Source organism: Pan troglodytes, chromosome 5 (genome assembly GCF_028858775.2).
Source record: "Pan troglodytes isolate AG18354 chromosome 5, NHGRI_mPanTro3-v2.0_pri, whole genome shotgun sequence".
Classification (NCBI taxonomy): Eukaryota; Metazoa; Chordata; class Mammalia; order Primates; family Hominidae; genus Pan; species Pan troglodytes.
This window is the reverse complement of record NC_072403.2, coordinates 100959985-100977818: the sequence shown is the minus strand read 5'-3', so window position 1 is coordinate 100977818 and position 17834 is coordinate 100959985. Positions and strand designations below refer to the sequence as shown.

Below are 17834 nucleotides of genomic sequence, written 5' to 3'. Positions count from 1 at the left end.
CAGTTTGCATGGGGAGAGGGAGGCCACAAGTCCTACTGGTAGTAAACTTGACCCTTTTGCCAGCATGTTGGGCTTCTTCCAACATGCATTCCCTTCTTCCAACAGGGCGTTCCCTTCCCCTGAGCCTAATCCTAAACCAACCAGTTTAAGGTTTGGGAAATTAACCTTTCCAGTTTGGAGGATGCATCTGAGGGGAGTGTCCTGTAGTACGAAGATGCAATTACCTATCTGTGAAGAGAGGACAGAGGAGGAGAGAAGAAAAAAGAAGGAGCTTTTTAAAGGAGTCTCAGGGGTTCAGGATGCGTTTGAAAAAGGTACAGACTGAAGATGAATGGCTACCCATCTAAAAGAAGGGGAGCAGGAGTCTCTTGTTCCCTTCTCTTCCTAGCAGATACCCCAGGTATGTGAGGGAGAGAGGGAAGAACATTCTCTTTCCCACTTCTGTCTTTGCATCCCTGCGTCCCGGTGACCTTGTCAGGTGCTGCTGTGGGTGCCAAAGTGGCTTGCACCCATGAAGCAAGGAGGGCCTAGAAAATAGGAATTATCTGATCTCACCACTGTTTCTATCCCACCTACTGTCAGTAGTCTGGAGTTCCCTAGACCTTATTTATGCCATGGATACTAGCATGATCGTTATCCATGAAACAGGAGGCTTGGCTTAATCGGCAGGAATCAGCCATGCTCACCTGTGCTGTGCCTTTAAACTTCTGTTATCGTCTGCCTCTGCATCCCTCAGATCCAGTTTTCTTTCCTAGGGCTTTAACTCAAAGCTTGGAATTGAGTTTGGGACAAAAATGTGTCTAGGGTGGGGACTGCATGAACTCCTTCTCATAAGCCAAATGCTAAGGTGAAACTGTGGAACTGAGTCCTCCTCCAACAAGGGAGAGAAAGGGATGTCTTGTGACACACCCAGATAACTGGTGGCTATAGTTATGCTTGCTTAGGATTTGGGCACATCGTGCTTGACTTTGGTTAGCTCCCTTGGTCTTACTTTCCCAAAAAGGAAACCTCTGAGTGATGGGCATCCTATTTATTCCCATCACCTGGCAGGATTTGAAGGATAATTGGTCAGAACTAGAATATTGGTCTGGATTTTTACATTACCCATCCCTCTTGTTCTTTCTGGGCTACAGCCAGAGATTGCTGGTTGGTTCACAGGAACAAGCAGGGTTAGTCTAAAATGTAGGCAAAAACTTAAAGACAACTAATGAGTTTATAATTTAATGACAAATGTATGATAAGTTTTGAAGCATAATTTCTCTCTCTCCAGTCCTCATTTTTGTTAAAAAAAATTATGGTAGGACTGAGTTGTTTGCAAAATAGACTTTAGTCTTATACTTGGCCTGCACAAAGTGCAGCAAGAGTAATTATTCCTATACAGGCCTTTTGGATTGGCTTTGATAGAAATCTGTTTTACAAGGAATCTCAGAGAAGGCCTTTTAAAGCTGAGCCCAGCCTTGGGTTTGTATCCTTAAATACCTGTGAGTTGAGTGATCTCTCCTTTTAAAGTCCTAAGAGAAACTTGGAGCTCCTAGGCCTGTTAGAAAGTGACATTCTTTACTGACCACAGGTCAGGAACCCTGTACAGGGACTGCGTAGACAAGGATATGAGGCCATTTTTTTTCCCCCAAGGGGCTTTTATTGGCTCTGCAAGTTGAGACTGACTCCTGAAAGAGAAGCATACCCTTCAGTCAAAGCCTTGGTAGAACAACCAGTTTCTCCAACTGTGTCCTGTTGCAAAAGAAAAATGGATTCTTACTGCGCTGATGCAAACAACTATATTGCCATAAGTTAAGAATACTCACAGATAGTTTCCAAATTCTGGAGAAGCCAGGCAGAGAGACAAATATGCTCCAATGTTGTGGGAAGTCAGGGACCCCAAACAGAGGGACTGGCTGGAGCCGCAGTACAGGAACATAAATTGTGAAGATTTCATTTTAATATGGACATATATCGGTTCCCAAAATTAATACTTTTATAATTTCTTATGCCTGTCTTTACTTCAATCTCTGAACATAAATTGTGAAGATTTCATTTTAATATGGACATTTATCACTTCCCTAATAAAACTCTTATAATTTCTTATGCCTGTCTTACTTTAGTCTCTTAATCCTATTATCTTCATAAGTTGAGAATGTACGTCACCTCAAGACCACTATTGTGTCAAACTGTACAAATTGATTGTAAAACATGTGTTTGAACAATATGAAATCAGTACACCTTGAAAAAGAACAGAATAACAGTGATTTTCAGGGAACAAGGGAAGACAACCATAAGGTCTGACTGCCTGCCGGGTAGGGCAGAATAGAGCCATATTTTCCTTCTTGCAGAGAGCCTATAAACGGACATGCAAGTAGGGAAGATATCGCTGAATTCTTTTCCTAGCAAGGAATATTAATAATTAAGACCCTGGGAAAGGAATACATTCCTGGTGGGGGAAGTCTATAAACAGCTGCTCTGGGAGTGTCTGTCTTATGCAGTTGAGATAAGGACTAAAATATGCCCTGGTCTCCTGCAGTACCCTCAGGCTTACTAGGATTGGGAAACCCCGCCCTGGTAAATTTGAGGTCAGACTGGTTCTCTGCTCTTGAATCCTGTTTTCTGTTGTTTAAGATATTTATCAAGACAATATGTGCACAGCTGAACATAGAACCTTATCAGGAGTTTTTGATTTTGTGCTTTGCCTTGTGGTCTTTGCTTTGCCCTTTGCCTCGTGATATTTATTGGCCTAGAAGCATATGATCTTTGTTCTCCTTTTTGCCCTTTGAAGCATGTGATCTTTGTGACCTACTCCCTGTTCATACACCCCCTCCCCTTTTGAAGTCCTTAATAAAAACCTGCTGGTTTTGCGGCTCAGGTGGGCATCACGGACCTACCGGTATGTGATGTCGCCCCTGGCGGCCCAGCTGTAAAATTCCCCTCTTTGTACTCTTTCTCTTTATTTCTCAGACTGGCCGACACTTAGGGAAAATAGAAAGCACCTTCATTGAAATACTGGGGGTGGGTTCCCCCGATACTCCAAATTTTGTTCACAGGAGTATACCTTACTCAATTATTAAAGGGTGTAAATAGTTCAAAGTAAGTTTCCTTGACTCTGAAAAATAAGGGTCAGCAATATTCTAAGCAAAAGTCAAAAAGATTGCTTCAGCTTTCTGAGTTCAGTCAATTTAGTTCTTGATTTGCTTGATATTCATGAACATTTCAGCTCTTTGTGAGTCTTGTACATTTTTCCTTTTGTTACAATCTCCAAAGTCATCAGAAATCGGTATTTGAGAGCACCTGTTAACGTTCTATAGCTCATTATAAACCATCTTTTGAAAAGGATTAAAACAAGACAACAGTTGTCTGTGAATAACAAAATGTCCAGGGTAGTTACAGTTAGAAACACAATTGACAAAGAAGTTTGGTTATCTCAGATATTAGAATTTTAGAAATCCCATACAATTTTGGAACATATATTAGTATTATTCACAATAATATAACCTAAAGAAAACTGGGCCGGGTGCAGTGGCTCATGCCTGTAATCCCAGCACTTTGGGAGGCTGAGGAGGGTAGATCGCCTGAGGTCAGGAGTTCAAGACCAGCCTGGCCAAAATGGCAAAACCCTGTCTCTACTAAAATACAAAAAAATTAGCTGGGCATGGTGGTGGGTGCCTATAATCTCAGCTACTTGGGAGGCTGAGGCAGGAAAATCACTTGAACCTAGGAGGCGGAGGTTGCAGTAAGCTGAGATCGTGTCACTGCACTCCAGCCTGGTTACAGAGTGAGACTCTGTCTCAAAAAAAAAAAAAAAAAAAAAAGAAAAGAAAAAAAGAAAACTGAACATTATTTTGGCAATCCCACATACCTAAACATGTCAACTAATCCTGTTTACATTTCTCTTCTGGACACTCTAGGGTCCTTCTGGAGCCTCTGAAAAGCCAGGTGTCAGGAAAGACAATTTTGAAACTGAAGTTTGATTTTTGGGAAGCCTGTTAGTTAGTGGTTTAAAACACTTGATGTTATGAAATAGAATTCCAGATTTCCATAAATTATTTATTTTGCCAAAATGACTCAGAAATTTTAAAGAAGCAAAAACTTTTTATAACCCTTTACAAATTTTGCTAAAGTGCAGATTAGTGCCTTAAGAAAACTTTGTTGTGCTTTTATTTCAATGCTCAATTTACTTTTGAATTTAGCCAATGTTCACACACAGCATTTCTTTTGCAAGATTAATTTTAACCTTCCAGAACTTGTTTAAACCTTTAGCTTTATCTTACCTAATTTAAAACAATTCTCTAACCCTAGGCAAAAATTTACATTTCCATGCCTTCCATTACCTTTTACTAAAAAACACATTTACTGTTCTTACACACCTTGCATGTAAATCTATTTTCAGTAGTTTCAATTATACATTATAATGGTAACTCCTAGCAATTTTAACTTTAATGTAAAACCTGGTAAGTTGTTTTAATTGTGTGCCAGGTGCAGCGAAGTTTTGACTCCTTCCAGCATAATTAATGACATGGTTAGTTCCATATGTCCCCAGGACTTATCAATTGTGAAGCCAGCAAGTCAGATAGTTCTCAAAACTCAAAAAGCAGTTTATAACATTAAAACATTTAGCAAGACTAGTACCTAACCTGCATAATTTAGTCCACCTATTTACATTTTGATGACATCTGTTTTTTACCAATAATCTTTAAGGCTGTTTTTATTTCTCAAAGATTAAAGTCACATGAACTGAAAGGTACCACATCTTTTACCTTCCCTTTAAAAAATATTTGATCTAAGCACTTGTCTTCCTTTAGGCCAATTAGAGTTTTTTTTTTTTTTTTTTTTTTTTGAGACGGAGTCTTGTTCTGTTGGCCAGGCTGGAGTGCAGTGGTACAATCTCAGCTCAATGCAACCTCTGCCTCCTGGGTTCAAGGGATTCTCCTGCCTCAGCCTCCCAAATAGCTGGGACTACAGGCACATCACCACACCTGGCTAATTTTTGTATTTTTAGTAGAGACAGGGTTTCACCATGTTGGCCAAGCTGGTCTCAATCTCTTGACTCTCAAATGATCTGCCTGCCTTGGCCTCCCAAAGTGCTGGGATTACAGGCATGAGCCACCACACCTGGCCTTAGAGCTCCTTTTTTTTTTTTTTTTTTTTTTGAGATGGAGTTTTGCTCCTGCTGCCCACGCTGGAGTGCAATCTCCACCTCCCAGGTTTAAGTGATTCTCCTGCCTCAGCCTCCCAAGTAGCTGGGATTACAGGCATGTGCCACCATGCCTGGCTAATTCTGTATTTTTAGTAGAGATGGGGTTTCTCCAAGTTGGTCAGGCTGGTCTTGAACTCTCGACCTCAGGTGATCTGCCTGACTCAGCCTCCCAATGTGCTGGGATTACAGGTGTGAGCCACCGTGCCTGGCCTTTGAGCTCTTTTTATAGACATCATGTACACAACATATATATAGCTACACAGACAGGCAGAAGAAAACCAGTCCCCATAAGATCCTTTTTCACAACCAAACTTTAAGGAGAATATAAACAGGGATCCTTATCATCCCTAGCCTAGTGAAAAAGAAAAAAAACATCTGGTTTAAAAGTTAACTGTTGATGGGGTGAAGAAAAAAGGATGCCTGGGGGAATAACCTTTTATTCTTAGGCAAATGGTTCCTCTACCAGGGAGAGAAGCTTATCAGATGGAGTTGAGCCTTGGCCAGGGGAGGGGAAGATGCTGTGGACATGTGGCATTCCCCAGCCCCAGCTGGGAGGGGAGAGGGAAAGAGGAGCTGCGACTTGCCTATCCTTCCCAAAAAACGAAGGCAAAGGCCATGGAAAGGCCCCTGACCCCAGGGAGCGATGGGAGTGGGGGCATGGTTTCCCTACCCTCAGAAGTGCACGCATGAAAAGGCTTAGAAATGACAGTGAGAAGTTTTGAGTCCCCGTGTCACTCAACCGCTTCTCAAGCCCCACATTGGGTGCCAAAGCTGTTGTAGGACTTTCTCCTTAGTTCAGCTAAGAGCTGGGTCCTTGTCACATGGCCATGAAATATTAGGCTCACAGATGCCTTGAAGGGTGAGAATGGAATTTATCGGGCAAAAAGAAAAAAAGGGAAACAGAGACTCTCCCCAAAGCCAGAGTGCTTCCTGCCTGGTAGACTGAATCCCAGGTTCCACCTAGGAAAAGGAGGGGCCAGGCTCCTCCCCACTGCAAATGGCGCAAATTTCCCAAGGCTCCACCACAGTGTGCATTCCTCCCAGTGCTCAGGTCAAAAGGAGATTCTGCCAGGGAATCCTTCCCACCTGGCTGTCTTATCAGCACTTTGGGAGGCTGAGGTGGGAGGGCTGCTTGAGCCCAGGAGTTCGAGACGAAAAAAGTATAAAAAAGTTAGTGGGGTGTGGTGGCCTGCACCTGTAGTCCCAGCTCCTTGGGGGCTGAGGTGAGAGGATTGCTTGAGCTTGGGAGGTTGAGGCTCCAGTAAGGCTGCCCTGATCATGCCCACTGCACTCTAGCCTGGGTGAGAAAGTGAGACCCTGTCTGCAAAAACAAAAGATTTATCTACATATCAAAGTGAAGAGGAAGGATTAATAACTATAGGTTTTTCTCAAGGAAAAGTCCTAGGAAAAGGGAAGACAGATAAGATCTCTCTCTTTTGCCAAAAGAGAACGTTCAATCTTATTTTTTACATGTACACACTCTTCCTTATGGGCAAAATGGATGTTTGATGAAAGACTCACCAATGAAGAGAATCTACATCTGATAAAGAGGAGATCAAGACATATCTGGGAGGGTGTCAGGGGTTCCAGGAAGCGGGGGAGGAATCATGTTGGTCTATCTGTGAGCATCTATTTTTCTTCTCACAGAGTAGTAGAGACTTGGGACTAGGAGCAATATAGGCAGAAACACACATCAGGTAAGGCATTCCTGACAGGCAGAGAGAAACTGCCTGCTCATCGGGATGCCACTCTCCTACTCTACTCTCTATTGTGGACAAAAGGTAGCCACAGGGTCCTCCCAATTCTGTGGCAATGAGTATGGAGAGGGCATAACTGGATAGCAGAATAAAAATCCAGTGCACATTGCTGCCTTACAGCCAATAACAGTTGCTCGCCAGTGGTATGAAGCTTCTGTGTGCCTAGGACTGAGCTACTGGGTATAGCGTGTGTGGGAAGGGGAGTCACCAAGGGGAGTCATCCCCAGAAGGGGAAGGTAAGATACTCTTCCAGGATCAGGCTCACCTTTCCCATCCTTGGAGGGGGTCTGGGGATGGAAGGTTTTTACCACTTTGGGCATGGTACACACTCTATCAGCAGAAAAGGGAATTCATCGGAGATTATTTGTGTAGACTGATGGCCTTAAAGGAAACTGGGTATTATCTTGTTCTGTCAGGGGAGGAGTTTACACCTTCACTAACAGTTCTGAGCAGATGCAACAGCAGGACAGACCAGAAGTGTGACCTAACTCAGGCTGCCTCAGAGAGATTGCTGTTGGACTGTCTCTATTGATGGGACTCTTACTGAGGGGGTCCAGGCATTCAGGGGGTTGAGCGTCCCAGAAAGTTCCCCACCGACGCTTTAAAAATGTATTCCCTGCAGCCTTACGTTCTTGCAGTTCCAATATAGCATTGGTGTTTAAAGCCAAACTACATTATAATTGATTCGCCATCATCCAGCTTTATATTTAACACTTTAATCTGGGAACAAAGGAAAGGCTCGTTAAAGGACGGCATTTATAAAATTTTTTCAAGCACCTCTGCTTAACTCGAAGGGAAAATAAAAGGCACTGTTTATTTGGTAGGCCAAGGAGAACAACGCCACGAAGAGGTTCTCCACTGATCAATTCCTGCCTTTGTCAATTATACCACATTAATTAGTAACTTTTTCTGGAGACATGGACCCTCTCAAACTCCCCAGTATGCTTTGAAACTTTGATCCAGAAATGTACAAACAAAACTCTAAGTGTTCTGGAATTAATTTCAGAAGCTTCATAGATCCTCGTAAGTACTCACCAAAAGAAAAATTCCCCATTTCTGGTACTCCAATCTCATGCCCTTAGAATTCTCCTAAGACTTGTTCCCTTGAACAACTTTCCCTAATGGCAAATCAAACCTAGATCCGGCTGGGACGCCAAGCTTGAGCTGTGGTAACGCTCAGAAGGCCTCTTTTCATCAGTAAAATAGATGCCTTAACGGAAGTGGCGGGCAATCTACGCATGGAAAGGCGCTTGGCTTCCCTCTTTTTTGGGTTTCTCTAGGTTGTCTGGATGGGAAAAAAATACACGCTTCTTCCTGCGGAGTTCGGTACAAGGGCAATTGCACATGCGCAAAGGCGAACCAGTAGCGTCCGGGCGCGTCCGTGGAGCGGGACGGGGCGGGGCGGGGCGGGGCGGTGCCGAGCGGGGCGAGAGAAGGCCCGCTCCTCCCATTCGTCGCGTCCTTAACTCTTTGCTATCCTTCCGCTGAGCTTCCTCTTCTTTCCCTCCGACCTCGGAAAGGGGGCGGGGCTTTCGGGGGCGGAAGTTGCGGTGCATTGTGGGTTCTCCTGGAGCTGTGGAGTTGATCCTGAATGAAAGTGGCGCGCCGCCCCTGACGTTACCCGGATTGGAGAGGTTGGAATTCAGATTACGGCTGCGATTCGGGTGTCTCGGACCCCGGTGTGCACCGGACCACGGGGAGGCGGCTCCAAAGGCGCGGCGAACGTTGGTGAGGGAGGGCAGCTCTGCGCAGCCCCAAGACATGGCTCACAACAAGATCCCGCCGCGGTGGCTGAACTGTCCCCGGCGCGGCCAGCCGGTGGCAGGTAACCTGGACTTGGGGGCGTTCGAATCCCCACACTCCAACGTGCCCGGGGGTGGGCCGACTGAGGAGCTCAGCTTTTGGTGGTTCTGTGCCCATTAGTGGTATTTCAGGAGCGGGATATGCTCCGTCGGATTACGCTTCGTGGATGAATGTTTGGGAACATGAACGGGAGGGGATGGTCGGCGGATGGGGGGCACTTGTTACTATTCCTGCAAGGCTAACTGTGCGAATGTGAAGGTAGACAGGAGGTTGGTGGCAGGAGGTGAGGATCCAGGAATACAGTGGGCGTACTTTGAGTCTTAGTAGTTTGCGAACCTGTTAGGGTTCAACCTTCCCCTCGAAAGAAGGGATGAATATCAGTCTTGAGATGGAGGAGGGTTAAGGAGGGAAGGGGCGGTTCCCAGCGGTGAAATGGGGTCACATTGAGACTGGGAATCTGGAGGGTGTTTTTGTTAGTTTTTTATTTTTATTTTCTTGTGAGACAGGGTCTCTTGCTCGGGCTGGGGATCCTCCCACCTCAGCCTCCCAAGTAGCTGGGACTACATGCTCCTGCCACCGCACCCGGCTAATTTTTTTATTTATTAAAGTATATATATATTTATAATGTATATATTTGAGACATAGTCTCTCTCTGTCGTCCAGGCTGGAGTGCAGTGGCGTGATCTCGGCTCACTGCCTTAGCCTCCCAAGTAGCTGGGATTACAGGCGCGTGCCACCACACCCGGCTAATTTTTGTGTTTTTAGTAGAGACAGGGTTTCATCTTGTTGACCAGGCTGGTCTCCAACGCCTGGCCTCAAGTGATCCGCCCGCCTCGGCCTCCCAAAGTGCTGGGATTACAGCCGTGAGCCACTGTGCCCGGCCATAATTTTTTTGTTTATTTTTTGTGGAGACAGGGTTTCACTGTGTTGCCCAGGCTGGTCTTGAACTCGTGGACTCAAGCGATGCTCCCACTTCGGCCTCCCAAAGTGTTGGGATTATAGGCGAGAGCCACCCCGCTTGGCCGGGTTTTTGTTTTTTTTAATTATTTTTCTTGTAGTTTTTTTCATCTTTATTGAGCTTGAATACAATAAGCTTTAAAGCGTACAGTTTGATAAATTTTGACTGTATATACACAAATACATCTCTTTCCTAGGAAACAACCATGAAACCCCTCAAAGTTTCCTCTTGCCCCTTTTTAAATCCCTCCTTCGCCTGGCAGCCGCTGATCTGCTTTCTGTAATTATAGATTGGTTTGCATTTTCTAGAAATTTTTAAATAAATGGAAACATATAGTGAGTACTCTTCTTGGGGTGGAAGGAAGTGTGTGTGGCTTTTTTCACTCAGCATAATTATTTTGATACTCATCCAGATTATGCATGTATCAATAGTTTATTCCTTTTTTATTGCAGAGTAGTAGTTTATTGTTCTGGGTATACCACAATTTGTTTACCTGTTCATCTATTGATGGTCATTTGGGTTATTTCCAGTTTTTAGCTATTACAAATAAACCTGCTGTGAACATTCATGTACAATTCTTTGTGTGGACATATACTTTCATTTCTCTTGTGTAAGTCTCTAGGAGAGGAATGGCTGCATCATATGGTAGGTGTATGTTTTAAGAATTTTAAGAAACTGCCAACCTCTTTTCCAAAGTGGTAACACTTGATAGTCCCACCATCAATGTATTATACAGAAGAAATTCAAAGGACTTAAAAACTAGCAAAAAATTTGGACACTTCACAAAATAAGTTATATGAATAGCCAAAAAGCTATGATCGCGTGGTGGTATGTGCCTGTAATCCCAGCTACTCGGGAGGCCGAGGCAGGGCAATCACTTGAACCCAGGAGACGGAGGTTGCAGTGAGCTGAGATTGCACCACTGCACTCCAGCATGGGTGACAGAGTGAGACTCCATCTCAAAAAACAAAAAAGGTAATTTGTACTTATCGTGTAATTTATTAGTAAGGGTTCTCTAGAGGGACAGAACTAATAGGAAATACATGTACATATATGTATATATACACACACACACACACATACATACACACACACACACATACAGACGTAAAGGGGAGTTTATTAACTGTTAACTCACACGATCACAAGGTCCCACAATAGGTTGTCAGCAAACTGAGGAGCAAGGAGAGCCAGTCTGAGTCCCAAAACGGAAGAACTTGGAATCCAGTGTTTGGGGGCAGGAAGCGTCCACCACAGGACAAAGATGTAGGCTGGGAGGCTAGGCCGGTCAAGTCTTTTCACATTTTTCTGCCTGCTTTATATTCTAGCCATGCTGGCAGCTGATTAGATGGTGCCCACCCAGATTAAGGGTGGGTTTGCTTTTCCCAGCCCACTGATTCAAATGTTAATCTCCTTTGCAACACCCTCTACACCCAGGATCAATATTTTGCATCCTTCAATCCAATCGAGTTGACGCTCAGTATTAACCATCACAGTAATTTCTTTGATATTTTGCATATTGAGGAAAATGTTATGGCTGCTCAAACTTATATGTTGTAAATGTTAGGATTCACTTTACTAGTACTAGAAGTTCATAATTTTCCTGAATCAGAAAGAAAATGGTACTAACTACATATAATTTGTTTTCCTGTGAAGTCACTTTCTCTGATGAAACCAGACTTGCAATGAGAGAGAGCTCTTGGAGACAGGGCCAAGCTTTATTTTCTGAAGAACTGTTTTTTCCTCCTTCTGAGTTAATAGATTTCAGGTGAATACTTGGAAGAAAACAAACTTATAATTTCTTTTCCTTTTTCCATTTTTTCTTTTCTTTTCTTTTCTTTTTTGTATTTTTAGTAGAGATGGGGTTTCACCATGTTGGCCAGGCTGGTCTCCAACTGCTGACCTCGGGTGATCCGCCTGCCTTGGCCTCCCAAAGTGTTGGCATTACAGGTGTGAGCTACCGCACCCAGCCCTCCCTAGTTTCTTAAAGGTATATCATTCAACATAAAATTATTTCATATCTGCTATGTAAAGAGCTTACTAGGAACTGTGGGAATGTAAATATGAGACACAGCCAGGTGCATTGGCACATACTTGTGGTCCCAGGTACTCAGGATAGTGTGATGGTGATAGTGATGGTGATTTTGAAGTCACTTTATTTAGCAAATATTTAAATGTCTACTTTGTGCTAGTCCTGGGTGCTAGGGAGATGGCTAAGATATATTACCCTTAAAAAGCAGAGTCTCATGGGAGTAGCAAACCATCCATTTTAAGCACAGTTCTGTTGTAAAAAATGTAGCAATGACTCTATTGTGGTATATGATGGGAATCAGAGGTAATAAACCTAATTCTTTGAGGTTGAGGAAGAAGAGATGGGAAGGAAGAAGGAGATCAGGTGAGACTTCCCAGAGAAGGTCATACATGAATTATCTTCAGTAAATAGAAGTTTTCTAGATAAATAGTTGGCAGGGGGTGTTATTGAAAGTTTCTGTTAGGATAGGATGATGATGGGAGAGATAATAGACTGAAAAAGTGTCTTTGTTCTGAAAGATGTAAGTGAGGTTAAGAGGTTGGAGAATAGCCTGATCATACAGGCAAGTAGGGTGTGATAAGGTATCTTAATATTTATATGCTTTAAATTTTCAGTGGCATACAATTGCAGTTTTTTTTTTCAGCATCGAGATGAGATTATTTGAATCCAAGTTAAAAGCTTACTTTGACTTTTCTGTGTTTAATGAATTGATGGAGAAAAGAGTGGAAATGGAGAGACTAATTAGGAACTTGTTGTAGTCCAGGTGAAAGACAATAGTGATAGTTTAAAAGTGACAGATGAAGAGTAGAAGGCTAATTTGAGAGATATTAAGAAGGGAAAATGGACAGAACTTGATGTTGTATTTAGAATGAGGGAAAGAGGGTCAAAATTTAGTCTCAAATGTCTGGCTTATGCACATGAGATAGTTGATATTATTAGGGCTTACTGAGAGAGAAGCAGGTTGGAGGAGATATTAAGATCCTGATTGCTCAAATAGAGATCTTTAGTAAAGATCTTTTTAAAAAACATTTTTATGTTATTTCAGTAGTTTTTGGGGGACAGGTGGTTTTTGGTTACATGGATAAGTACTTCAGTGATGATTTCTGAGATTTTGGTGCACCTGTCACTCAAGGAGTGTACACTGTAGTAGTCTTTTATCCCTCATCCCCCCACTCCACACTTCCCCCTGAGTACCCAAAGTCCATTATATCATTGTTATGTCTTTGCATTCTCATAGCTTAGCTCCCACTTACAAGTGAGAACACAGGATATTTGGGTTTCCATTCCTGCGTTACTTCACTTAGAATGATGGGGTCCAACTCCATCTAGGTTGCCATGAATGCCATTATTTCATTCCTTTTTATGGCTGAGTAGTATTCCATGGTATATATACATATCACATTTTCTTTATCCACTCATTGGTTCTTGGGCATTTAAGCTGGTTCCACATTTTTGCAATTGCAAATTGTGCTGCTGTAAACATGCCTGTGCAAGTGGCTTTTTCAGATAATGACTTATTTTCTTCTGGGTAGATACCCATTAGTGGGATTGCTGGATCAAATGGTAGTTCTTCTAGTTCTTCAAGGAATCACCATACTGTTTTCCATAGTGGTTGTAATAATTTACATTCCCACCAGCAGTGTAAAAGTGTTACCTTTTCCCCACATTCATGCCAACATCTAATATTTTTTGATATTTTAATTATGGCCATTCTTGCAGGAGTAAGGTGGTATCTCATTGTAGTTTTAATTTGCATTTCCTTGATAGTGATGTTGAACATTTTTCATATGCTTCTTGGCCAACTGTATATCTTCTTTTGTCTGTTCATGTCCTTTGTCCACTTTTTGATGGGATTATTTGTTTTTTTCTTGCTCATTTGTTTCAGTTCCTTGTAGATTCTGGATATTAGTTCTTTGTCAGATGCATAGTTTGCGAAGATTTTCTCCCACTCTGTGGGTTGTCTGTTTACTCTGCTGATTATTTCTTTTGCTGTGCAGAAGCTTTTTAGTTTAATTAGGTTCCATCTATTTATTTTTGTTTTTGTTGCATTTGCTTTTGGGTTCTTGGTCACGAACTCTGCCCAAGTCAATGTCTAGAAGAGTTTTTTCCAATGTTATCTTCTAGAATTTTTATGGTTTCAGATCTTACTTAGGTTTGAGTTGATCCATCTCCAGTTGACTTTGTATAAGGTGAGAGATGAGTTTCATTCTTCTACACGTAGCTTGTTAGTTATCCCAGGACCATTTGTTGAATAGGGTGTCCTTTCCCCACTTTATGCTTTTGTTTGCTTTGTCAAAGATCAGTTGGCTGTAAGTGTTTGGCTTTCTTTCTGGGTTCTCTATTCTGTTCCATGGGTCTGTGTGCCTATTTTTATACCAGTACTATGCTGTTTTGGTTACTATAGTCTTGTAGTATAATTTGAAGTTGGGTAATGTGATGCCTCTACATTTGTTCTTTTTTGTTTGCTTACCTTGGCTATTTGGGCTCTTTTTTGGTTCAATGAATTTTAGGATTGCTTTTTCTGGTTCTGTGAAGAATGATGATGGTACTTTGATGGGAATTGCATTGAATCTAAAGATTGCTTTTGGCAGTATGATCATTTTCATAGTATTGATTATACCCATCCATGAGCATGGGATGTGTTTCCATTTGTTTGTGTCATCTGTGATTTATTTCAGTAGTGTTTTGTAGTTTTCCTTTTAGAGATCTTTCACCTCCTTGGTTAGGTATATTCCTAAGTATTCTATTGTTATTATTTTTTTTATGCAGCTGTTGTAAAAGGGATTGAGTTCTTGATTTGATTCTCAGCTTGGCCATTGTTGGTGCATAGCAGTGCTACTGATTTGTGTACGTTGATTTTGTATCCTGAAACTTTAAAGAATTCATTTGTCAGATTTGGGAGCTTTTTGGATGAGTCTTTAGGGTTTCCTATGTATACAATCATATCATCAGTGAACAGTGACAGTGTGACTTCCTCTTTACCAATTTGGATGCCCTTTATTTCTTTCTCTTGCCTGATTGCTCTGGTGAGGACTTCCAGTACTATGTTAAATAGAAGTGGTGAAAGTAGCATCCTTGTCTTGTTCCAGTTCCCAGGGGGAATGCTTTCAACTTTTCCCCATTCAGTATAGTGTTGGTCATGTGTTTGTCATAGATGCCTTCTATTATGTTGAGGTATGGCTCTATTACCTTGAGGTACGTCCCTTCTGTGCCAGTTTTGATGAAGGTTTTAATCATGAAGGGATACTGTATTTTGTCAAATACTTTTTCTGTATCTATTGAGATGATCATGTGATTTTTGTTTTTAATTCTGTTTATGTGACGTATCACATTTATTTTTATTTTATTTAGTTATTTTTGAGACAGAGTCTTGCTCTGTCACCCAGTCCGGAGTGCGGTGGCACCATCTCAGCTCATTGCAACCTCTGCCTCCCGGGTTCAAGTGATTCTCCTGCCTCAGCCTCCTGAGTAGCTGGGACTACCTGCCACCACGTCTGGCTAATTTTTGCATTTTTAATAGAAGCGGGGTTTCACCACGTTGGCCAGGCTGGTCTTGAACTCCTGACCTCAAATGATTCACCCACCTCGGCCTCCTGAAGTGCTGGGATTACAGGCAAGAGCCACCACGCCCGGCCAACATTTATTGACTTGTGTATGGTAAACCATCTCTGCGTCTCTGGTATGAAACTCACTTGATCATGGTGTATTACCTTTTTGATATGCTTTTGGATTTGGTTAGCTGGCATTTTGTTGAGGATTTTTGCATCTATGTTCATCAGGGATATTGGTCTCTAGTTTTCTTTATTGTTATATCGTTTCCTGGTTTTGGTATTAGGGTGTTACTGGCTTCATAGAATGATTTAGGGAGGATTCCCTTTCTCTGTCTTTTGGAATAGTTTCAGTAAGATTGGTAGCAATTCTTCTTTGACTGGTAGAATTCATCTGTGAATCCATCTGGTCCTGCACTTAAAATTTTTAAATTTTAATTTAATTAATTTATTTTTGTTTTCTTGGACTTTTTTCTTGGCAGTTTTTTTATGACTGTTTCAGTCTTGCTACTTGTTATTAGTCTGTTCAGAGTTTCTTTTTCTTCCTGATTTAATCTAGGAGGGTTGTATATTTCCAGGAATTTATCCATCTCCTCTAGATTTTCTAGTTTGTGCATATAAAGTATTCATAGTACTATTGAATGATCTTTTATATTTTTGTTGTATCGGTTGTAATATCTCCTGTTTTGTTTCTAATTGAACTTACTTGAATCTTCTTCTTTTCTTGGTTAATCTTGCTAATGGTCTATCAATTGTGTTTATATTTTCAAAGAACCAGCTTTTTTTTTTTTTTTTTTTTTTTTTTGAGACAGAGTCTCGCTCTGTCACCCAGGCTGGAGTGCAGTGATGCCATCTTGGCTCACTGCAACCTCTGCCTCCCAGGTTCAAGTGATTCTCCTGCCTCAGCCTCCCAAGTAGCTGGGACTACAGGTGGCCTGCCACCACACCTGGCTAATTTTTTTGTATTTTTAGTAGAGATGGGATTTCACCATGTCGGTCAGGCTCAAACTCCTGACCTCAAATGATCTGCCTCCCTTGGCCTTCCAAAGTGCTGGGATTACAGACGTGAGCCACTGCACCACACCCAGAACCAGTGTTTTGTTAATCTTTTGTGTATGTTTGGTATTTTTTGTTTGTTTGTTACAGTTTAGTTCTGCTCTGATGTTTGTTACTTCTTTTCTTCTGCTGGGTTTGGGTTCAGTTTATTCTTGTTTCTCTAGTTCCTTGAAGTGTGACCTTAGATTTTCTGTTTGTGCTCCTTCAGATGTTTTGGTGTGGGTTTTTTTTTTTTTTTTTTGAGATGAGTCTCACTCTGTCACCTGGGCTGGAGTGCAGTGATACGATCTTGGCTCACTGCAACCTCCGCCTCTTCTGTTCAAGCGATTCTGCTGCCTCAGCCTCCTGAGCAGCTAGGATTACAGGCGCCCACCACCACGCCTGGCTAATTTTTTGTATTTTTAGTAGAGACAGGATTTCACCATGTTGGCCAGGCTGGTCTCGAACTCCTGACCTTGTGATTTGCCCGCCTTGGCCTCCCAAAGTGCTAGGATTGCAGGCATGAGCCACCACGCCTGGTGATGTAGGTATTTAATGCTATGAACTTTCCTCTTAGCACTGCTTTTGCTGTGTCTCAGAGGTTTTGATAGGTTGTGTCACTGTTATCATTCAGTTCAAAAAATTTTTAAATTTCCATCTTTATTTCATTGTTGACCCAAAGATTATTCAAGAGCAGAAATTTTAATTTCCATGTATTTGTATAGTTTTAATTTTTATTTATTTTATTTATTTTTATTTATTTATTTTTTCTGAGATGGAGTCTTGCTCTGTCACCCAGGCTGGAATGCAATGGTACGATCTCAGCTCATTGCAACCTCTGCCTCCCAGGTTCAAACAATTCTCCTGCCTCAGCCTCCCTAGTAGCTGGGATTACAAGCCCGTGCCACCATGTATTTTTAGTACATGGCTGGCTAATTTTTGTATTTTTAGTAGAGGCATGGTTTTATCATGTTGGCCAGGCTGGTCTTGAACTCCTGACCTCAGGTGATCCGCCCACCTCAGCTTCCTAAAGTGTTGGGATTACAGGCATGAGCCACCACGCCTGGTCGTGTATTTGTATAGCTTTGAGGGTTCCTTTTGGAGCTAATTTTCAGTTTTATTCCACTGTGGTATGAGAGGATACTAGATAGAATTTCAATTATCTTAAATTTATTGAGACTAAATATCTGTTAAGTCCATTTGTTCTAGGGTATATTTAACTCTATTCTTTTTTTGTTGACTTTCTGTCTTGATGACCTGTCTAGTGCTGTCAGTGGAGTATTGAAGTCCCCCACTATTGTTGTGTTGCTGTGTATTTCATTTCTTAGGTCTCTAGTAGTAATTGTTTTACAAATTTTGGAGCTCCAGGGTTAGGTGCATATATAGGATTGTGATATTTTCCTGTTGGATGAATCATTTTTTTCATTATATAATGTCCTTCTCTGTCTTTTTGAACTATTATTCCTTTAAAGTTTGTTTTGTCCGACATAAGAATAGCTATTCCTGCCCGCTTTTG

At 41.9% G+C, this 17834-nt stretch overlaps 1 protein-coding gene across 5 annotated transcripts in view; it reads left to right on the top strand.

Moving 5' to 3' along the window:
• The first annotated feature begins 8330 nt into the window (after nt 1–8330).
• RNGTT (RNA guanylyltransferase and 5'-phosphatase) overlaps nt 8331–17834 on the top strand; it is a 361923-nt gene continuing 352419 nt past the window's right edge. For 4 of the 5 annotated variants that reach the window (XR_010157739.1, XM_003311379.6, XM_063812542.1 and 1 more), the window contains exon 1: nt 8339–8767. Coding sequence is in view for 4 of the 5 variants with exons in the window: in XM_003311379.6 (XP_003311427.1) it covers nt 8704–8767 (64 nt within the window). In the remaining variant the exon portion in view is untranslated. Of the gene's footprint in view, nt 8768–17834 lie in introns of all 5 variants that reach the window. The other variant, XM_518633.7, reaches the window with a different exon arrangement.